This window comes from Natator depressus, chromosome 7, assembly GCF_965152275.1.
Source record: "Natator depressus isolate rNatDep1 chromosome 7, rNatDep2.hap1, whole genome shotgun sequence".
Taxonomy (NCBI): domain Eukaryota; kingdom Metazoa; phylum Chordata; order Testudines; family Cheloniidae; genus Natator; species Natator depressus.
Genome location: NC_134240.1, coordinates 103,019,638 through 103,041,491, shown reverse-complemented (window position 1 = coordinate 103,041,491; position 21,854 = coordinate 103,019,638). Strand labels below are relative to the sequence as shown.

Here is a 21,854-nt window from a genome sequence, read left to right as displayed (position 1 = left end):
TAAGTCCAAAGCTGACAGCAGAAAGTTACAAAGGGATCTCAGAAAACTGGGTGCCTGGGCAACAAAATGGCAGATGAAATTCAATGTTGATAAATGCAAAATAATGTGTATTGGAAAACATAATCTCAACTATACGTACAAAATGATGGGTCTAAATTACCTGTTAACACATAAGAAAATGTCCTTAAAGTCATGGGTGGTTCTCTGAAAACATCCACTCAATGTGCAGCAGCAGTCAAAAAAGCTAAAATTGTTAGGAACTATTAGGAAAGAAGTAGATAAGACAGAAAATATCATAATGCTGTCACTATATGAATCCATGGTACAGCCACACTTTGAATACTATCTTCAGTTCTGGTTGCCCCATCTCAAGAAAGGTATATTAGAATTGAAAAAAGTACAGAAAAGTGCAACAAAGGTATATTTTCTAACAGCTTCCGTATGAGGGGAGATTCAGAAGACTGGGACTTTTCATCTTAGAAAAGAGATGGCTAAGGAGGGATATGATAGAGTTCTATAAAATCATGAATGCTATGGAGAAAGTGAATAGGGGTCACCCAGCAAAATTGATAGCAGATTTAAAAGAAACGAAAGGAAGTATTACCCCTCACAGCGCATTGTCAACTTGTGGAACTCGTTGCCAGGGATGCTGTAAAGGTCAAAAGTATAACTGTATTCAGAAGAGAATTAGATAAGTTTATGAAGGATAGGTCCATCAATGGTTATGAGCCAGGATGTTCAGGGATGCTATCCCATTCTCTGCGTGTCGCTAAATTTCTGATGGCCAGAAGCTGGGACTGGACAATAGGATGGATCACTCAATAAATTGCTTTGTTCTGTTCATTCCCTGGGAAGCATTTGGCACCAGCCACTGTCAGAAGACAGGATATTGAGCTAGATGGACCATTGGTCAGACCCAGTATGGCTGCTCTGACGTTCAAAGTGCATATACTACTCATCAGTAGCAGTGCTCAGTATGTGTTGCTCTTCCTTTAACCTTCACATACAAAAACAGTTTTGGCACACTACCAAAGCTTCTTGACTTAAATGTAGTCAGTCATAAGGAGGCCTACAGCTGATCCACCCTGTGCTCTTTGAAAAGAACAGCTGTGGCCTTGCTGCTATTGAATAGGTTGGGTTTGGTTGCAGTGCATTTCCCAAGTTGTGGGAACTGAGCCAAAAATAAGGGTTCTAAAAAGGCCATTTTCCTGTAGCAAAACAGTTTGCAAATGAAGTTGCTCAATTTTTTACAATAATTGCTGGGTATCATCATCCTTGTATGTAGGAATGATGATTCCATGAACTATAGAAAACAGACTTATGGGATTAGATGCCACTTTACATGAAAGAAAGCTTAAACATTTTAAAGGTGAACTGAAAGGATTATGTAATTAAATTATTCAGGATTCCACATTCATAATGAAATATTAGTCTTAAGATTCAAAATAACTTGCATCTTAAAACAACATATAGTTCCACCTTTATTTACTGGCCAAGTACTGAGTTCAGGATTTTGTTTTTCCCTGACAAGAGTTGAGATCATAGACCTCTAAATCAGAGTGTTTTCCTGCACTGCTTTAGGAGTTAGTGATATCAGCTCTTGAAAGAGACTAAAGACTTGGCAGGTAAGTGAAGGAGGAATCGATTTTCAAATGTTTTTCCCATGTTTTGAAATGTGTAAACCATTTGAATTCATGTTTTGTTATTGACTTAGGCCCCAGTCGTGCAAATGGAGCCATATGGGCACACCCTTACACTTGCATGGATAACTGTGGACTTCAGTGGAACTTCACAGGTATAAGGGTCCGCCCATGTAGATCTGATTGCAGGACTGCAGCCTGAAAAGGTGTTTCCATATTTTTTAATTGAAATATAAAATTGCTGTTCTTTCTCTCCTTCCCATTTAGCAGGTGGAGAACCCAGACATCCAAACATAGGGTTTTTCAAGAGCTAGTCAGAGGAAACTTATGCAGTCCAGCTACATACTCCTTGTAGAAGGGGTTGCCAATGAAATAATTGCCACCTAGCTGTTGGGTGCAACAATACTGAAGATTTTTTTAAACCAGTAGTTAAAACAAGGCATATTGTTTTTTCACCGTTAGTGGTCTCGGCACCATGTTGCTAAATTGCTGCATTGGATAAATGTAAAGCTGCTTAGTATTCTGTGGCTGAATTATGAGATAGTATCTAAAGATTAATTGAAGTACTGTATGTTTACCAAAATGACATGTGAATGGTCTGTAAACTGTACCTATATTTTTTTTCCGTTTTGGTTTAAGCTTTTATGACTATGCAGGCAAAGTTAATGAGGAGAGTTTGGACAGAATTCTTAAAGATCGAAGAAAAGTAAGTTTTACTATATTCTTCTACATTTGTTTTATTTTTTCCCCCTTTTTATAGCATATAGGGTCTACAAACAGGAAAAAATGAAACTTGGGGCTCATACAAATGAGCAACTGAACGTACTGCCTGGGACAAGTGCTTTCTTTTTCAAATCTGCCAGTTTATCTTGACTCGCATCATCTTTGGCAATACCAGGGTTGAGTTTATCCTGTGAAGAGGCTATCAATCATGCCAATTATTTTGTCAGTTTTGTGAGTCTGCTAATTTTAACTAGGGAAGGACCAAATTCATGCTCACATGAAACCTTAGATTTAAGTTCAGGTCCCCAGAAATTAATAACTAGTACAGTATTAACCTACTGTCACCAACCAATGGCTGAGTTAGACTTGCATAATAATGACTGCACTGTGCAACGTTGGCCAACAGAAAAGAGAGTTTATGTGAAATGCTCATTTAATCCAAGAGCAGTTACTGTGAAAATGTTCAGATACTCCTGCTTAAAAATAATTATAGATTTATTAGAAAGGTTGACAAACAGCCTTGGAATTCAAAGATTTCCACCATCTGAAATATTTTTAAACTGAAACAATATTGCCTCACAAAGTAGCTATTATTAAACTAGTGTACTCTTATTCAACTGTACTTTGCTATTAGCACATTCAGTACTATATTTAAAATGTTTTAAGTTTCTACAGTTGACCAAGAGAGGAGTATCAAACTCTTACCAATGGCTCATTTTCAACACAAATTTAAAACTTGTTAGTACTGTATCTTAACAATTAGCAAATACTTGTTTCAGACGTTTTTAACAGATCTGATGTCCTAAAGAGCAGAACTGAGCTTCAGATTGGAGACAAGCAATTTTTAGAGCAAGGATAATCAATTATTTTTGGTCAAGGTCCAAATTTCTTGGTCACGGTATGGTCAAGGTCCAGACTCCAGAGAAATATTTTTCATACCACAATTACAATAATGATGATGATAATAAGTACACAAAAAGATTTCACGGTCAGTTCAAAAGCATCTGGCAGTCTGGGTTTGGCCCACGGTCCACTTATTGACTACCCTTGTCTTAGAGTATGTCTTCACTGCAGACTTAACTCTTTTTGAGTTAACGTGGCTTGGTTATTTTGCAGTGTGGTTGCTCTCACCTACTTTTCATAGCTCGAATGTTGTATTAGCACCTGGCAAGTTGTGCAAACTCAAGCTGTAACCTATATCCCCTGACTGTCTAGCCAGCCTAAGGTAAGAGCTTTTGAGTGTGGACAGGCCTAAAGTTGGGGCAACACTGAAATTATAACTCAAATTAACTCTCTACAGTGAAGAGAATATCTAAGTTATCTGTTCTAACTAAACAATTATTTCAGTACCAGTTCCTGCGCCACAAATCTACTTTTAGTTCCCTGTAACCATTTATTTCTTGTCAGTTTGCTCCAACAAAAGCAGTTGCCTCAACTATGTCTTATGTCTAGTAATGATCACATGGGTCTTTCCCGTCTCCGACATTTGATTCTATAGGCACATAACTCCAGCACAGAACAGTATGAATATGGTGCGTGTGAACAAGATGTTCTCAACTGTTGAAAGAATGAGAGACGTTTCAGTCTTTCAGTTCCTCTTCAGGAGATAAAGCAGAAAACACTTTATTAAAACTGTCTGGCATTTTCTTTTCTTTAAGCCTGTAGTGTACATTTTCAAATCAAGACCCCAACTTTTCAGCTGAGTTTTATTTTGTTGAGATATAGGTCAGTTTCAGACTGTCAGTGAAGATGCATTATCTGCCATCTGAAAGTAGATAGACTTGAGAAGGGGAAAAGCTTTTAAGTGTCATGTGACTCAGCACTCCAGATTTAAATTTAATGGATTCTTAATGCCATTAAGTTACCAGGACAACAACTAAAATAAAAATGCAGTTAGTAAATATCCTGGATTCAGCTGATTGCTAGTTGAGCTTCATCACAATCCACAGCAGTAGAGGTTTGATTGGAAAAAGACTGAGTAATATTTGCGTATGGGTTTTTGTATTTAATACAAGTGTTGTGCATTGACAGTTAATGTGTGGAATCCACTTTATTCTTTTTGAATGTATAGACATTTTCTTTATAATTCTGTGTACTCTCGTGGCTCTTACTGAGCCAGGTTCTGGTAATGAGCTAACTTTCTGCATTATTGTCCCTTTATTTCATGTAAACTAGCATGTAAATTATGAAGTTAAGTACATGTTAGTATTTGGTATAACAAATGAATTACTAGATGGATGTTATCTGCAGTACATACAAGTATGTCAGAATTAAATGCTCAAAGGGATCATTTCAGCACTATACACAGCAGATTAATCCCACAGCTCCTGTGAATAAACATAAATTTGCAATTCTGTTCTCTGATGCATGTCATTGAAAATGTATCTCAAAAGTGCAACACAAGTGAATAGTCTGTTGCAACAATCCTCAAAATAAAAAAAGCTGCCAGGTTTGAAAACTGAGCAAGTAGCAACAAAGAGAAGATACTCTGAGACTTGCCTCTAAAATATAACCTTCCATTATAAGTGGGTTCCTAGATAGCATGAAGAGAATTAATTTATTCTTTCTTCTAGAAAAAGGTTTGTAACAATAAACCACTTAAACTTTCAGACGTGGCATTAGTGATAGTCTGTGTAAAATGCAAGCAATCTACAATAATTCAGAATTCTATAGTTGTCAGAATTTGTTTCTTAACTACATTAGCCATACTTTGAGCTTCAACAGATAAAACTATGAATCTTTTATCTCTCCATTGATACTTTGTTTTTCTCTTCTTTACTTTCATTACAGAATGTTATTGGATGGTACAGATTTAGGAGAAACACTCAGCAACAAATGTCATATAGAGAGCACATCATCCATAAACAGCTGACACACATTCTTGGAGTGCCCGACCTTGTCTTCCTTCTCTTCAGCTTCATCTCGACTGCAAATAACTCAACACATGCTTTAGAGTATGTGCTCTTTAGACCAAACCGAAGGTAAACAGTCCGGGTTCACATCAGCTACCACAGTGTGGTTGTAATTATACTCTTTATTAAAATTCCTAATAGCATTAAGAACTATTTTAAAAAATATCTATACTGAAAGCAATTGTTGACTGGTCAAAGTCTGGTTTTTATGTACATACATAATAAAATAGGGTAGCATGTTTTTCTCTGGAAGCAATTCATAAATGAAACTAAGATTCAGTCAGGACAATGGAAAGTTATTTTTCAGTCAATAAATTTTTTAGACTAAAAATAGACCTTGAAAAAATTGTTTCTAAAGAGAAATGAGAAGTCAGTATGGCTTTGCGTCTCCAAAATTTCTGAGCTGGGAATGTGGCTTCCTTTCTGCACCTACAATAGTCTGATTAGTCCACAGTTGACAATTTAGGGCGGAGGTGGGCAAACTACAGCCCGCGGGACCGTCCTGCCCAGCCCCTGAGCTCCCAGCCAGGGAGGCTAGCTCCCAGCCCCTCCTCTGCTGCCCCCCTCCCCAGCAGCCTCACCGCGCCACCAGCGCTCTGGCCCACAACTCCTGCTCGGCAGCGCAGGTGGCTTGGCTGGCTCCAGCCAGGCTGCGAGCTCCTGCTGCTCTGAGCAGCATGGTAAGAGGGTGGGGTTGGATAAGGCGCAGGGGGTTCCGGGGGGCAGGGGGCGGTTGGATGGGGTGGAGGTTCGGGGGGTAGGGCAGTCAGGGGATGGGGAACAGGGGGTGTTGGATCAGCAGCCTGTCAGGGGGCGGGGATGTGGATAGGGGTCGGGGCAGTCAGGGAGCGGGGGGGTTGGATAGGGGTGGGCTCCCGGGGGGGGCGGTTAGGGGCAGGGGTCCCAGCAGGAGGTGGTCAGGGGAGAAGGAGCAGGAGGGTTGGGTGGGTTGGGGATTCTGAGGGGGGCAGTCAGGGGGTGAGAAGTGGGAGGGGGCAGATAGGGGACAGGCTGTTTGGGGAGGCACAGCCTTCCATACCCGGCCCTCCATACGGTTTCTCAACACCGATGTAGCCCTCGGGCCAAAAAGTTTGCCCACCCCTGATTTAGGGGGTATGAAAGATCCACCTACTGGTCAATTTTGGTTTTGCATGAATGTGTTAAAAATAAAAGACAGCCATCTTTGAATATGACAAACTGTTTATTCAAAATACAGCTGACCTAGAAATTTATATTAGCTTAAACTTTAAAGGAGTTGAGATCCTCACGTACTCGCCTTGCTTGGAGACAGACCTGTCCACTTTGGGTAGGGAGGTGGGGGCATATCAAGACTTGCAAAAAATCTTTGGAAGAATAATAGCAGTCTCTTTCTAAACTTTCTCTACAGGTATAATCAAAGAGTGTCACTTACAATTCCCAATCTCGGCAATACTAGTCAGCAGGAGTACAAAGTTTCTTCAGTGCCAAATACTTCTCAGAATTATGCCAAAGTTATTAAGGAACATGGGTAAGTGGAGTTTTTTTAAATTAAGTATAATCCAGAAGCTCTACAATTTTTGCCTCCTAAATAGTAATATGAATATGGATTTCAGCAAGAAATAGAACCAAGTATTGAAGCTGTTTAATAATCTGCTTCCATTTTATGCATTACCATTTTCTAAACAGCAAAACATATTTTTTAAATGAACTGATCTGAATTCTATAGGATTACAACAACATCAAAGTTAGACTAATTGTAGCCTAATCCTGCAAGCCCTCCCTATGCAGAATTCCCACTGATTTCAGTGGATGTGCTTTATGTAGGGTGGATTTACAGGCTTTGACTCACGGTTTGGGAATGTTTATTTTCTTAGTCATTTTACTAAAATGCACAGACACTGCAAAATAACGTTTAAAAATGTTTTGGGTATCTAACAAAGACATTTTTCTAGTTACTGCATGGAAGCTTGGAGAAAGGGGTTTTTTTGTTTTGTTTTGTTTAAGAGTCTAATCTTGTTAGGATCAGATTCGACAAGTTTTGCCTTTTGTTCCAGAAAGAGCCTCTGCAGCTTATACGTTGTTGCCTGGATACCGGTTCCTTGGGATAAAAGCAATTTAGCAATATATGAAGTTTAATTCATTGTGTAAATATAAAAATCAAATCTTAAAGTGATTTGGAGAAAAGCAACTCAAAGAGACAGAGAAAGTTGTGATATCTTTTCTAATTATTTCTGCATATTTTTTTTTAGTACTGATTTTTTTGATAAAGATGGAGTGATGAAGGACATCAGGGCTATATATCAGGTTTATAATGCACTTCAGGAAAAAGTACAGGTAACTAGTTTTATTTAATATTGGTCAACATTCATGTGGCGCCTCTGTTTCTGAGCTCTGGTAGCCCAGAGTTGTAAGGAAACCCAGCTTTATTTTGAATTTAAAATGGTTTAAGGAGATATGAGAAATGACTTGTATTTCTTTACTAGTTAAACATTCATGCTGTTTTTATACCTTTTCCCACATGACCTGTGTTTAACAGATACTTCTACAAAGTATATTGTAAAAGTAGTCGGTATAAGCATTATTGATCCTGGCTTTTTGTTGCTTTTTTTTTTAATGTGAGAATAATTATAATGTTAAGTGACATCTGAGAGAAACTTCTATTTTGTTTAAGTGCCCAGGTCTTGCAAATGGATCTGTGTGGGTGAATTCTTCCCCATCCCCCCGTAAAGTAGAGCCCCATTGAAGTCAGTAGAGCACCACAGCAGTACAAGGGCCTGCCCACGTGGATCTGATTGCAACATTGGGGTTTCACTCTGTACTAAATACTATAGGGAACTCTGCATTTATTAAAACTGACAAATATTTTGCAGGGAACGTGCTTTGAATACAATGTTTGGGTCAGTTTAAAATAAAAAAAAGACTCTTGCTGTAATTGTAGCTGTGACATCTGAAAATGGCTCACTGCTGGGCTTCAGAAATCTAAGGACTAGATTGTCAGTTTACAACTTGTCCCAAGTAGATGATGGCATATAGCTGTGCTGCCTCAGGATCAGACCCATTTGGGAATTGTGACTGAGGCTCCCCCTTTACATACACCCTGGAGTAATGTGCTACTCGTATGGACCGGGAGCAGATCATATCCCCCTCTCTACCAGCTCAGCTTTGCTGGCTGTCACGCAAAATGGGGAGTGAGGCAGAGTCAAGGCTTTAGCCATCTCTGACCCTGCCCTGTGGAAGCTGCTTTCCTTTAGTGCCCCCACTGTGATCTGTGATGTAAGTAGCCTACAGTGGGCAAGCCACAATTTGGCCATGCGTGTTTGGAGGGTGGCTGGATGTACTATTATTTTTCATACATGTGCGCGCACCAACATCAGAGCAATCTTCCCTCTGAGCTAACCTGTGGACAAATGCTGTTCTCTCTGGGCCTCATCAGCTGTGCTCTCAGCGCTGCCCAGAGCATGGCACTCAGAATAAAGAAAGAGTCTCTTTCCCAGGAGTTTCAGTGCTGCCTCCAAGCTCCATATTTGAAATAGATGAACAGTTATTCACAAGTGTGTTGTTAAATGGGTTGATGGGATAGCCTTGTGTAGTACCTCCTGCTTTCCAGCATTAAGTAGAGTTAGATGTATGCTTCTGCACTAATCACTGGTGAGTTTAGCTAACAAGGTGTTCGGGAGAAATATGGAAAAATACTGACTTTCCTGGGGAACTGCTTTATTGCTCCTAGAATTGTGACCCTGCTGTCTTTTGGTGTCTAAATGGCACTAAGTCTGCTTTTGCACACATACCTGCTTGTTCTTTTATCCTATGTCAAGTGTTAAAAGTTCTTTTTGTTGGTTAACTTTGAAACACATTTCACAAAGAATGTTGCAAACTAGAAACACCAAAAATGTGTGTTAGAGCAAGAACAGATCTGTGAAATCTGTTCATTTATTCACTACACTTTTTAATTTTCACTATCAAAAACTTGAGATAGAGGAAGAATGTAGAATCTGTCTGCGCAACAGGTATAACAGCCAGGAGATCAGGTCATGACACATTTATCTCCTCACTCCTAGTCGCCCAGCTACAACACGGTTGAAAGTGTAGCATTGATGTTATATTAGCACATCACTATCAGGATCTTAAAGTCTGAACAGTTTAAGGATCTTTATTATATTTAACGCTCATAGTAATCTCATGTGGCTGTTGCTAGCACAGTTTCAGTGAGTGTGGGTGAGCCCTTATTTTTTGATACTGAGTGCAGAAAAGGTTAGCAGAGTATCTGAATCACTTGTAACAGATAATAGAAAATAGAGGTAACTTCTTTCTGTTAGGAGCCTCCTCCTATAATAATAATAATGCCTAGCTCTTGTATAACACTATTCATCAGTAGATCTCAAAGAGCTTCCCAATCTTTAGTGTATCTTCACCACATCTCTGTGAGGTAGGGAAGTACTATAATTCCCATTTTACAGATGCGGAACAGAGGCGCAGAGAGGCTATGTGAATTGCCCAGGGTCACGCAGGAAGTAGTGGTAAACTGTTTAGAAGTTCTTTCCATCTTGCAACAGCTGAGCATAGGCCATGATCAGTAGGTGAAAATCAGTTTTCAACATTTCATTTCATGGTCTGGTACAGTATAAGTTCATTGTCTTGGTTTCATGTTGTTTCTAGTCTGGCAATATTATCTGGCCTAGTTGTGTAACTCTTTAATGGATTTTTGGAGAATCTGAGTATGACTTATCTTATTGTGGTTTTTCTCCCAGGCAGTATGTATAGATGTAGAAAAGAGTGAACGAGTTGTTGAATCTTTCCAAGCTGATGTAAACAAACTAAAAGGGCAAATCACACAAAGAAAAAACGAAAAGGAGCAAAAAATAAGTAAGTTCCCTTACACTTATGTTCATAAACAGGATCTGTGAGGACAAAATATTTAGTAGAAACATGGACTTAAGACTCATTGGAATGATCTGCCTGTTTCTCTTATTGCAACAAAGATATGGGGCACAGTTATTGTCAACCTAATAGCTATTCTTGCACTCATGTTTACGTTGCCTGTGATAAATGTATATTGAAATAATTCTTAGTTTGTGAAGATACTTGCAACACACATTTCAATGTTCTCTACGCCAGAAGAAAAATATAATTAGCAAAATCTTAGAAAGTTGTGCATGTGAACTAACAAAATTTAAAATTTGAAACTGAATTGTGGAGAGGGCTAAGTGACCCGTGTTAATATTTTTCTCCTGTGGATACCTGGCTCAATTCTTGCTCAGGTTCCATTATTTAGGTGATCTTAGCCTAAAAAATGTGTGGTGTGTGGGATAGGTTAATACAGGCTATCAGGCCTTTGGACTGTAGAACATTTGCATCATCTTACCTAGAGCATGGTGACTATGGGAGAGTGCAGCATATACATCAATGATTTTAACAAAGGATTAAAATACATGCAGTGTTTCATATTAACTAACCTGTGTGTTTTTTCTTTGGGAAGTTTATAAAGAGAGCTCATTCTGAGAGAAATACTGATTTTGGTGATAAAAAATTTGGTGGGGAATTGCTTTTCCTTCAGGTGAATGACCTATGCTAGTATCACTGTTGCTGGGATGAAGCATGGAGGGCCAGCTGCCTACATCTGGCTGAACTCTGCTGAGTGTGGGACTCCAAGATGTGGGAGGAGGAAAATGGCTGTCAGCCACTTCTCAGCTTCTGTGATGCTGGGATTGAGCCTGAACCAGCATTTGACATAGAGTGGCCTGATGGGTGCTCTTGGCTAGATCAGCTAATGGTCACACGGGGATGGAGTCACCAGCCAGAGCTCTCTGGAGTTCAGCATGCTCCAGGCACACCCCTCGAACCTTCAGCCTGCCCAAGAATACTCCCCTACACCTCGGGGTCAGGTTAATATAGCAGGCTATGCCAAAGGTATATCATCTCTGGGTTTCCCTTAGGCCAAGGATATCCACAGCTTCCCTCTTAGGGTCATATTCCACAGCAGAGAGAGCAGAGCTGGAGGCCAGTACTTGGCCCACAATTTATACAAGTGGACACACAGTGCATCACTTGTGGTGGCAGCTGGCAATTAATAAAAGATAGCTGAAAAGCCAGATGTCCTTTGATTCTCCAGGGTTAATGTTCTTGTGGATGATGAGATCTGTACTATATTTAATATCCTTATATTCAAATTTTCATTAAAAGCACCTAGTAGGAAACCAAACACCCACTGGAGGAGAGATTTTTTTTTTAACCCTAGCTGGGTGTTGTCCATGCACAGTGGGACATCTTATCTCAGTTTGGTGTTTGACTACAAGGGTCTTGAAAAATGTAATAATTTCCTGTGTATGAGGGAGGGGTGTTTTTGTTTTTTGAAGTCTGAGTGAGTATGTAGAGAGAGTCGGAAGAATGATAGTAGCCATTTGAAAAGAGATCTGTAGTACTGAAAAGGCAGGAAAGTTGTGTGTGTGTGTGTCGTGGTTTTTTGTTTTTGGTAGTGCTGGAAGTGAAACAGAAAATAAGGGGGGAGGATACAAAGGGATACAGAGAGAAAAAGAAATGAGGAAACAAACCCTGGAAATAACACAGAAATAGATAGTGATTTCTTCTAGGAAAGGAGAAGTGAAGTGAAACCAGAAAGGGAAAGAACACACACTATTTGACAAAGACCTTTTTTAAAAGGTAGTAAGTAGTAAGTTGAATGATTTATTACGTTTCATTACAGTACTCAACTGCATATCACTCCAAACTGCAGGGGATGTAATAGCATGGGAATTGAAGGGAAATTTCATCCTGGGCTAGTAGGCTTAGTCTCAGGCTAGTAGATGTCGGTACATATTTGAAGGCCTGATTTTTGTGATCGGAAGCTGGTACAGCAACATTAGTTAAGTGAGGCACGCTGGAAGAACTGCATGAGGTGAAGAGAATAACTAATTGATGGGATAATTAGCAGGACAGCTCTAGTGCTGCTGTAATAATTGTCTAGTAGAGCTCTGGCCCATACATCAGTAAGACTGCAAGGTTTTTTTCAGCATTTAATCCGTTAGATTGGGGCATCTTCATTTCATCTTTTAATATGTCAGCCTACCACATATCGGCTAAATTTTATTTATGAATCCACATGAGTTGTCTGTTTGCTGTTTGACTGAACTGTGGATCTGAATGAATAAGTGGAATAATTACTGTGATTAAAAAATTAATCGTATGATTAAAAAAAATCATGATTAATCACATTGTGAAACAATAGTAGAATACTATTTATATAAATATTTTTGGATGCAGGTAAAACACAGAGCAGGAGACATACAATTCTCCCCCAAGGACTTCAGTCAGAAATTTAATTAATGCATTATTTTTTTAACAAGCGTTATCAGCATGGAAACATCTCCTCTGGAATGGTGGCCAAAGCATGAAGGTGCATGTGAATGTTTAGCAATCTGGCATGTAAATACCTTGCAATGCCAGCTACAAAAGTCCCATGCAAACGCCTGTTCTCACTTTCAGGTGACATTGTAAATAAGAAGCAGGCAGCATTATCTCCTGTAAATGTAAACAAACTTGTTTCTCTTTACGATTGGCTGAACAAGAAGTAAGACTGAGTCGACTTGTAGGCTCTAAAGTTTTACATTGTTTTGTTTTGTGTGCAGTTATGTAACAACAAAATCTACATTTGTAAGTTGCATTTTCACGATAAAGAGATTTCACTATGGTCTCTTGCATTTTCACGATAGAGACTTCACTTTTATGAGGTGAATTGAAAAATACTATTTCTTTTGTTTATCATTTTTTACTGTGCAAATATTTGTAATAAAAATAATATAAAGTGAGTACTATACACTTCGTATTTTGTTGTAATTGAAATCAATGTATTTGAAAATGTAGAAAAACATCCAAAATATTTAATAAATTTCAGTTGGTATTCTGTTGTTTGACAGTGCGATTAAAACTGCAATTAATCAACAACCCTAATTACAATATCATTTTTTTGCATGTTAAACTAGAATCCAACAAACCCAGTCCTACATTAAGGAGTAATCACTGGTAAATATAGGCAGATGCATAGTGCCTTTCTCAAATATCACTGAAGTTTCCTACTTGTCAGTGTTAATTCTGTAATTGAAATGTTAGTTTGAGTATTGAAATACTGCCATCTGGTATTACGTTGGAGCTGGACTCATTCATCCTTTGATCTATTTCAGACAGTGCGAGGCATAAGTAGAACAGGACAATCTTGACTCTCTTTTGGTTTGTGATTTAAGATCTGATGTATCAAAACGTACTTTTTGTTTATGCTGGGTGTCAAAATATACCATTCTTTGTATTGATTTGCTGGGGTTTAACTTACTATGATAGAAATATGTCCTCCACATCAAATATCCATGTTTTTCATTAGAGTTCTATGCCATTTTGACGGAATAATTTTCATGGCATGTGTTAAGGGCTACCAGAAAAAAAACCCAAGAGCAACAAAACTGCTTAATTTGCAATTATTTTCTGCTGCTCCACAATTTTCTGGCTCAGATCCATTGTTTGAACATATTTGGGCTGGTGCTAAACTGTTCCTCTTCCCTAAAAGCTGAATAGGGCTTCAGGAAACTTTTGCTTAGCAGGAGGAGGGTATGATAAAGTGCTCCATCATTTGAGGAAACAGTGCTGATCTAACTCACTTCGGCAGACATAAGGCAGTGCAGATGTGGGAGAGAGGTATAGCTGGAGGGTGGAGAAAGACGCATAAAATGAAGGGAGGAAGTATAAACATGGTGTTAAGGAGAAAATTTGAGTGCAAAGTGGAATATGGGGCAATTGTGTATTCGGAGTAATATATAACAAAGCATTTGAACTCACCGTTGTACTTTTCACCAGTGTTCCAGAAAGGTGCTCTGGAGAGAGGTTTCACTCTGGAACACATGGTTATATAATTGCCTTTAATTGTTCTCAAGCATTCCTGCAAAGGGGCCACTGCCTCTTTCCATCCATTTAATGGACCAGTTTACAAAAATAACCCTGCCATTACTGGCAGCAAGAGTATCCTTTATCAACTTTATATTCAGTTGTTTGATGTGTGGTTGGGATTAAGGGATTGTTTTGTTTAGTGAATATTCCAAGCTTTGTAATGGGCCTCTCTGCTACTAGGATTGAGAGACCTTTCCTCCAATCAGCACGGCAATGCACATGGTACCCACTACTGCTTGGGCATTTTGGCAGCAACAGTTTGATCTCCCAACCCACTTCCTGAAGGATTCCTTCTTCCTTCCTTCAACCTGGAGGATTGATGCTAGCTCTTACCTATTCACTGACCACCTGTAATACACAACCAGTGTGAATCATTACTGTTTCCTGCTTGACCAGGGATAATGCAGTTCAGGTAACCACTGCTGCATAAATCAACAAGAAGGTGAAGGTGGATAGGAAGAGTGGCCAGAGCTGAACCCAGTCTGTGTGGCAACGGATTCTGGGCACTAAGAACAGAACAGCATTAGTCGTGGACTGCCAGTGGGCTGCAGGCATCAGTTCCTGGGAGCCTGTGTCTGAGCAGACAAGAATTGCTTGAGAGAGGGTGAGACAGGAAGGTATATACACAGTTTCTGCATACATGAAATTATTAGATTAGATGTTGTAGCTGGTTTTCTACCTTCTCACTTTCTCAATATTGGGAAACTTCGTCTTTGGCATTGGAGAGTTGATCATGTATCAGTCATGCTCCCTGTGTAGGGGAAAAAAGGGAGCTATTGCTATGTACTTTTCTGCTATTCAGATCCCCATAGTAGTGCTGTTTGTTGGAAAGCTTGTCGTACTCAGCAATTATTGTTAGGTAGGTATGAATTCTGTTTCTACTGCAGAGAAGTCAGTTGAGACTGTACCTTCTAAAACATTAAAATCTATCATTTTTATAAGTGCAATAAGATGTTCAAGGGAGTGATTACTATTTTATGCTGCATGCACTTCTCAGCTGCTGAAAAACCTTTTACTTTTCTATCTTGCCACTCCCTGTACTGTGTGTCAAAGATGGAACCCTATTGTGTCTTAATTTACCAGACCCATGTGTTTGAACTTGTTGTTTTTCCTATGTGAGTAACATCTTGTCTATTTAAATGATTCCATATACATCAACTTTGGTGCTTTTGGCTTCACCTCAACTGTTCATAAAACACCACTTTAATCTGAAAAAAGGCAGGCTGTATGAAACATAAGTAGTAGTAGAAATATAATTCCCAGAGGCCTGAGAGTTAAGTTTACACTTAAGTCCAGTATAGCAACTTTTCTATCCATAAAATGGTTTGTTTAAATAAAGTCACTGAGAACAGAACACTTTTTTTGCCAGTTTTATGCAGTTTTCCACAAGAAACAAGACAGATGCTTTCTAATGTGTTCACTGTACCTGAATTTTCCATAAGCACTGACCAACATAAACATAAAACTAAATCACTTTTCATGCTTTTCAGTGTAATTAGGATATGTTTATTTTCCTTTTGTCTTTCATAGGACTGCAGCAAGCCATCTTAACCAGGCAAATGTCAACTGATAATTTGGAATCTATGTTTCCTCCACGAATGTCGTACCCTGGATTTGCTGTGGAAGGTTGCACACTTGAAGACTCAGATGCCTCTGATCCCCCTCCTCCTTATTCTGATTTCAGTGTGAGCAATCAAGAAAGTACTTTGGGTCATGGTCTCCCAGAAAGCAATGTTTTCATGCCTCGACCTCAAGCAGTGGGCTCTTCCAATTATGTTTCCACAAATGTAGGATTGAAGTATTCTGGTAATGGAGCATCCATGCCTTCCTCCCAAAGAGCAGTTAATGACATTGTTGATGAATCAGAAGACAGTGATTATGAGAACTTGCTTGAACCTACAGAGTCATCTGACAGTGAATACTCACAGACAAGGGATTCACGATCCCTGACGCATCCTGATGGGGATTCCAGGAACACACAAACGTCCCAGATATAATAGAACAAAAACTCAGCATGGCACTCTTTTTTTCATAATTGTTACAGAAAAATTTTGGGGATTTAACCTGGAGGAAATAAACTACAAAGAGGATTACTGTGCACAGAAAATGTAGAAGACTTGCACTAGATGGCTTATTCACCTTGTGATACATTTTGCAAGTTTATAATGGAATCATTAGGATAATCAAGTTGTGTTAATGTTGATGAGGTTCATGGATGTACTGGTAAATTTAGGCAAAATGAAATTTCTAGAAACCTTGTAGCTTTTGTTGCCGTATTTTCTTTAGGACAATAAATTGGGATTTAGTGACTAAGCACAGTTAGTCTACAAATAACAATGTTCTCTAAAATCAAAACTTACCTCTTGCACTATCATGCCTTGAATTTTAGTTTTTGAAAGGGAAACAATTTATCAATAGCCTTCAAAGCAACTTTCTATGGTGAGCCAAATTGATCTTTACCAGAAATGAAATTTTGATAATTCCAAGAAGCCTGATTGGAACAAATGTGGTCTACCTTCTTCTGTGTGCATGCTCTTTTAATAGAGAAGGGATTTGTTTCAATTTTTTGTACTAGCCTAATGTATATCATTTAAAATGACTGCCTTTTTTCTGTAGGAAAAACTTATTGGTAAATCATCCAAATGAATGTCATAAGCATACTTTGGTTTTGGTGGGTTTACAATGGCTCTATGCTACTCTAGCCTCATTTACGGTCTCATTTTTGTACTAAAAATATGAAGTGCACATAGTAAATTACAAACAGTAGTTAATTCACAATTGGGCTTTAGAATCTACAAATTCCAGAAATTATAAACTATATGCCATTTCTTTGCAATCTGTGCATTGAATTTATACTTCCGTACAATTTATTTCATGTAAGGAATAGGGGATTGCATTGGGGAAGGTTGTTTAGAGATTCCCCTGGGTTTATTACCTCTTTCACCTCCGGGTGAAATACACAAACGTTTATTTTAATTTGAATTGCAGCTCTTGTCAGAAATTCCACATTTTGGAAACATAAAATGTGGTATATGTAGAGAACCTATGTTTGGATGCACTTATATTTTTATTTAATTACTGCTTGTATTCTGATTTTGCCCAAAAGATGTGAAATTGTGGCATTAAAAAGTCTGTGTACTGTTGGGCTTTTCCTTACTTGTAAATGACAAAACCTGCAGTTTATGGTGTTAACATATGCATTTAATGCTTTAAAATATGAATAACCCTCCTTTTGATTGGTTAATATCCCAAAGAACAAAACAGTTGCTTAAATGTTTAAATATTTCAGATTTACAAAAGGCTAAAATCTCATTATATAATATATATGTTGGGCAAAAACCTGTTCATTAACCTCTCTTTACCTGTATTAAATTAAACCAAATGGGTTTGGAAAAATGAAATGTTAAAATTGGCACTCTTCTATTGGGTGTTTCAACCTTTAAACATCTAGTGGTCTATCTGTTTTAACTGTTTTACATTATTCTCATTAGCCTTAACTTGATGCATTTTGTTTTCAAGTGTTGCAGTCCATTTTAACAACAGATTTGTTCCAGTTTTATTAATGTTGGTTATCTTCAAGCAGTTGTAGTGCTGGTGTGATAAACAAGTGCTGTTGCCATCTCATCAGTTCTGGTTTTCACATAAAAGAAAGGGTTTTTTGTTTTTTTTATGCTGCACAGAACCTGCAATGTACATCAGAGAAAGCAGTTAAATGTGACAATAAACTCTTATTTAATCCTGTAAATATATTTTTAATATCTGTCAGCTAGATTCCATGCATCTACATGTGAAAATGCAGTTTAGAGTTGAGAGACTTGTTTATTTAAAAAGATCATCAACTTTTCCTATTGTGGAGGTAAAAGGTGGAATTCGCTAGAGGAAGAGGCTGTAACAACGAGATTATGGTTTGTATGCCATTCTTGTTCATTGTTCATGCCCACCCAGGCATAACAAAATTTTGTAATCTTTTCCTACAACAGAAATACAACTGTGAGGGAATAATTTTCATTTCACCCTATTGCACATCAGAATGATTGTGGAAGGGGAGAGTGCATAATGAAAGCCCTCCAACTCTTAGCACTTTGATGTGGATATTTTCAGCTAACGTAATCACTCATAAACAAGCATAAAGGATCAATATTTGTAAAATAGAGTAAATATTTTGCTACAGAAAGACACAAGGAAGTGTTGTCTTTGCAGGTTTGTCATGCTCCTTTTGACAATACGATTGGATGATGACCATAATGCAGTAGTCAGAAGAGATAGTAATACACAAAGGAGGTCAGTGGTTCATGTATGGGGTTTAAGCATAAGGTTTCCAAGCCTCAACCGTGCAGACTTTCTTTCTGAGCATTAAAAAACCCAACTATCTGCAGGAATTGTGATTTGCTAGTGGGCAAAAAAAAAATCAACTAGTATTTGCGGCATAGTAACAAAGCTGTATTCACAAAATATAGGGTAGTTATTGTATTTTTCAAATTCTGGCTTGAATACAGCTTTTTCTAAATGTTCATCACGAAAGACAATAGAAATCTATGACTATTGGAAATGGTGGTAATTATGACTTCCCCCTGGACAGAAAAAAGAAACCATTAAGGGAATATAGTGCTTCTGAAAAGACTTGATTGATGACATGGGAATAGGAAGTCCTATGTTTGCCCACAGAACAATACCTCATTGGCAGCCACAATACGAGCATCCTCATCTAGCTTCCTGGAGTGTTAATTCTCAAGCTTAATTATTCAGTTCTTAATTTTTTTGTCAACACCTCCAACCACTTAGTTCTCAGATGCACTTGCTCCATATGAATGTCTCTATGTTGCTTGTCCTGACACTTTTTGAAAAACAGTTTAACAGGATATTGTTACTTTATCTGCTTTTGCTGCTGTATGTGTCAATCTGAAGGGGGGGGGGGGGTGGAAGGTAGGGGGGAAGGGATCTGCTGATTATTTTATTTTATTTTTATTTTTTTTACTCAGTCTATGCTAAAAGCATGCACTCACGACAACCAGCATCGGATCAGCATACTTAAATTTAATTTTTTTTTCTTACATCACTGGTTTCAGAAGCAGATTACCTGGATATTTTTGAGCTAGTACCGAGTACTGAATCACCATTTTTTTGTTTTGTTTTAATTATGTACAGATGAGCTTCGATGCAAAGTTCTGGCATCTGTTTTTCTTCAGAAAAGAGATCTCTGCAGATATTTTTTACTTTTCTTTTTTTCAAACAAGATTCCTTCCATCCGCTCTTTTGCTGCATTTCTGGCAAAACCTGACTATGATGACTGTCCAAAACAAACACCTGTTTCTAACTTCAGTGTAAAATGTTTGAGGAAACATCAATGAAAAGGTTATGCGTGTACGTGGAGCTGACTGAACTAATATTTAGCTTTTATACTACCATTTGCCCAGATGTTTTTATTTTAAAAGGTAATTTGTGAGCTTTGAGAATTATTGTGTGACCCTTAGCAGAATCTTGCCCTTATTTTCTCTTGCCTAGTGCAATGAGGGTTACATTTCAAAATGTGTGTAATAATCAACCTACAATACAATGTAGACTTTAAAAAAAGAAATCAGCTCACACAGTGTCATTAGTAAGCTGTTAGATACTTAGATGTGCATTGTAACAGCAATCTCAGGCATAAATTCTAACCTTGGTTACATAGTACTCAAATAATTTGCATCTTATTTGCATTCCTCACCCGCGCCCTGCCTATCCTCTTTACCCCCATCAGATGAAATGCTCCAGTTAATATTTCATAGCCTGGGTATTTACTTGGGAGAATACTTCTGCAGATTGAAAATATGCTGTAGATTGTCTCTCTGTGTTGTCGTCTTACTGTTTAGTTTCATGATTTATTCTGTAAATGACTCTATTGCATAATGGTATCTGATGTTACATTGCAAGAGTAGGAGAAAACAGGAATAATTCCTGCAGAGATTGAACAAAACGCCTGTCAGTTCTCTATTATGATTGGTATATGCTGATTCCTACTCATGGCAGCCAGTGCCTGGATGCTACACTTTCCAGAACTATCTAGATATATAGTGACTGTTAGGCCCATGCTCCTGTCACAGATCCAGAGGTTCAGGGTGAAGGGATAACTATGAAAGAGACCATGATTTCGTACTCCTTCAAATCCTATCTTGTCACTGAAGACTGCAAGTCTCTGAATCATTTCTCTCAACTGTTACAATCCTGTTCATTTTATTTTTTAGTTCTGGTAAAGCTAAAAGTATTTTTAAGTGGCGTTCATGTCTACCACTGACTGTTTGTAAGCAGAAGAACAGTTGCATCAAGTTTTGCTGTCAGGTAGGTGGACAGAAAACCTGGTACTCGGTTGGTATTGGTATGTGGCAATAATGTCCATGACTGACCAACATACTTGGGCAAGATTCTGTACGGTGTCGATAAGGAAGACAGCACAGAATTTGCATCCCATGGGGAGGAAGGGTAAGGTGACTGTAAGCCACCTATTCATCTTCCTGATCTTGGGCTGCTCTGGGAGCTGGAGATGCTCACCGGATAATTTAGACAGACTCTAGGGCTGTCTAAGTTACAGCACCCTAAGGCTGTTGGATGGGCTGTAGCACTGCCTGAAATCTCCAGCCCTGCCTTGGTATGCCCCCAACACCAGAGCTTGCTAGGGGGTCTTTGAAGCCTTATGGCTGACTTCTGCAGTGCTTGCACTGTGGGAATATTCCCTAGCTCAGTGGTTCTCAAACTTTTGTATTGGTGACCCCTTTCACACAGCAAGCTGCTGAGTGAGCCCTCTCCCCTTATAAATTAAAGACACTTTTTATATATTTAACACTATTATAAATGCTGGAGGCAAAGCGGGGTTTGGGGTGGAGGCTGACAGCTCATGACCCCCGCCACCCATGTTATAACCTCACAACCCACTGATGCCCAAACAGGGACGAGGCTCTAAGCCTTCATGTTTTAAGAGACTAGGGAATAAGTACTGCATAATAGGGGTGTTCACTCTGTGTTGGCTTCACTTCTGGGGCCTGCCTTGGGCAAGAACAACAGCTAAAACTGCTCTGGGTAGAGATGACAGCCCTCGAGGGCAGATTTATCTCATCTGCTCAGTGTTGTGAGAGAATCAACCCACTCATAATTTGAAACTACTTTGTAGGCAAAACACTCCAAAATAACCTGCGAGCCAGTACTTGGATCTCAAAGTCTGTCAATCTATGATCTGCTGAAAAACTGAGGGACATAGATCCACAGGCGGGACTTCTCTGTTCCATTGTCTTCCATGGTGGCAGAACAGGTCAGATGTGTATGAGTGCAGCAGACCAGCAGATAGAACTGGTGTCTGGCAGCTAACAGTCCGGTTATTGTTGGGTCATTGGAACTGTGGGCTGCCAAAGATAGGCCTTCCTTGATTCCGGGTTCCTTGGATCTGAGAGCCAAAGCTCCAGGTACTGTGCAGGAAGCTGGACCTAAACTATGTGGCTGGGTCCACATTGACTCTGGCATCATACAAATTCTTGGGAGAGATGGGGAAAGTTGGAGGCTTTGGCAGTTCGGGACAACTGGGGCTTTTTCAACTGAGGTGGCATGGGAAGCAGTTTGGGTCTGTGGGGTGAGCACGTTTGTCTTTTTTCTGCCAAAATGATCAGTAGCAAAATAATGTCGATGCTTACATTATATTTGTTTCAAA

At 38.9% G+C, this 21,854-nt stretch overlaps 1 protein-coding gene across 1 annotated transcript in view; it reads left to right on the top strand.

Annotated features, from left to right (window-relative positions):
* Positions 1-18,033, top strand: part of ABRAXAS2 (abraxas 2, BRISC complex subunit) — a 28,606-nt gene extending 10,573 nt beyond the window's left edge. The window contains exons 4-9 of the mRNA XM_074960018.1: positions 2,280-2,346; positions 5,154-5,344; positions 6,663-6,782; positions 7,504-7,588; positions 10,003-10,117; positions 15,713-18,033. Of these exons, the coding sequence (XP_074816119.1) occupies positions 2,280-2,346; positions 5,154-5,344; positions 6,663-6,782; positions 7,504-7,588; positions 10,003-10,117; positions 15,713-16,179 (1,045 nt within the window). The 3' untranslated portion in view covers positions 16,180-18,033. The remainder of the gene's footprint in view (positions 1-2,279; positions 2,347-5,153; positions 5,345-6,662; positions 6,783-7,503; positions 7,589-10,002; positions 10,118-15,712) is intronic.
* Positions 18,034-21,854: the final 3,821 nt, after the last annotated feature.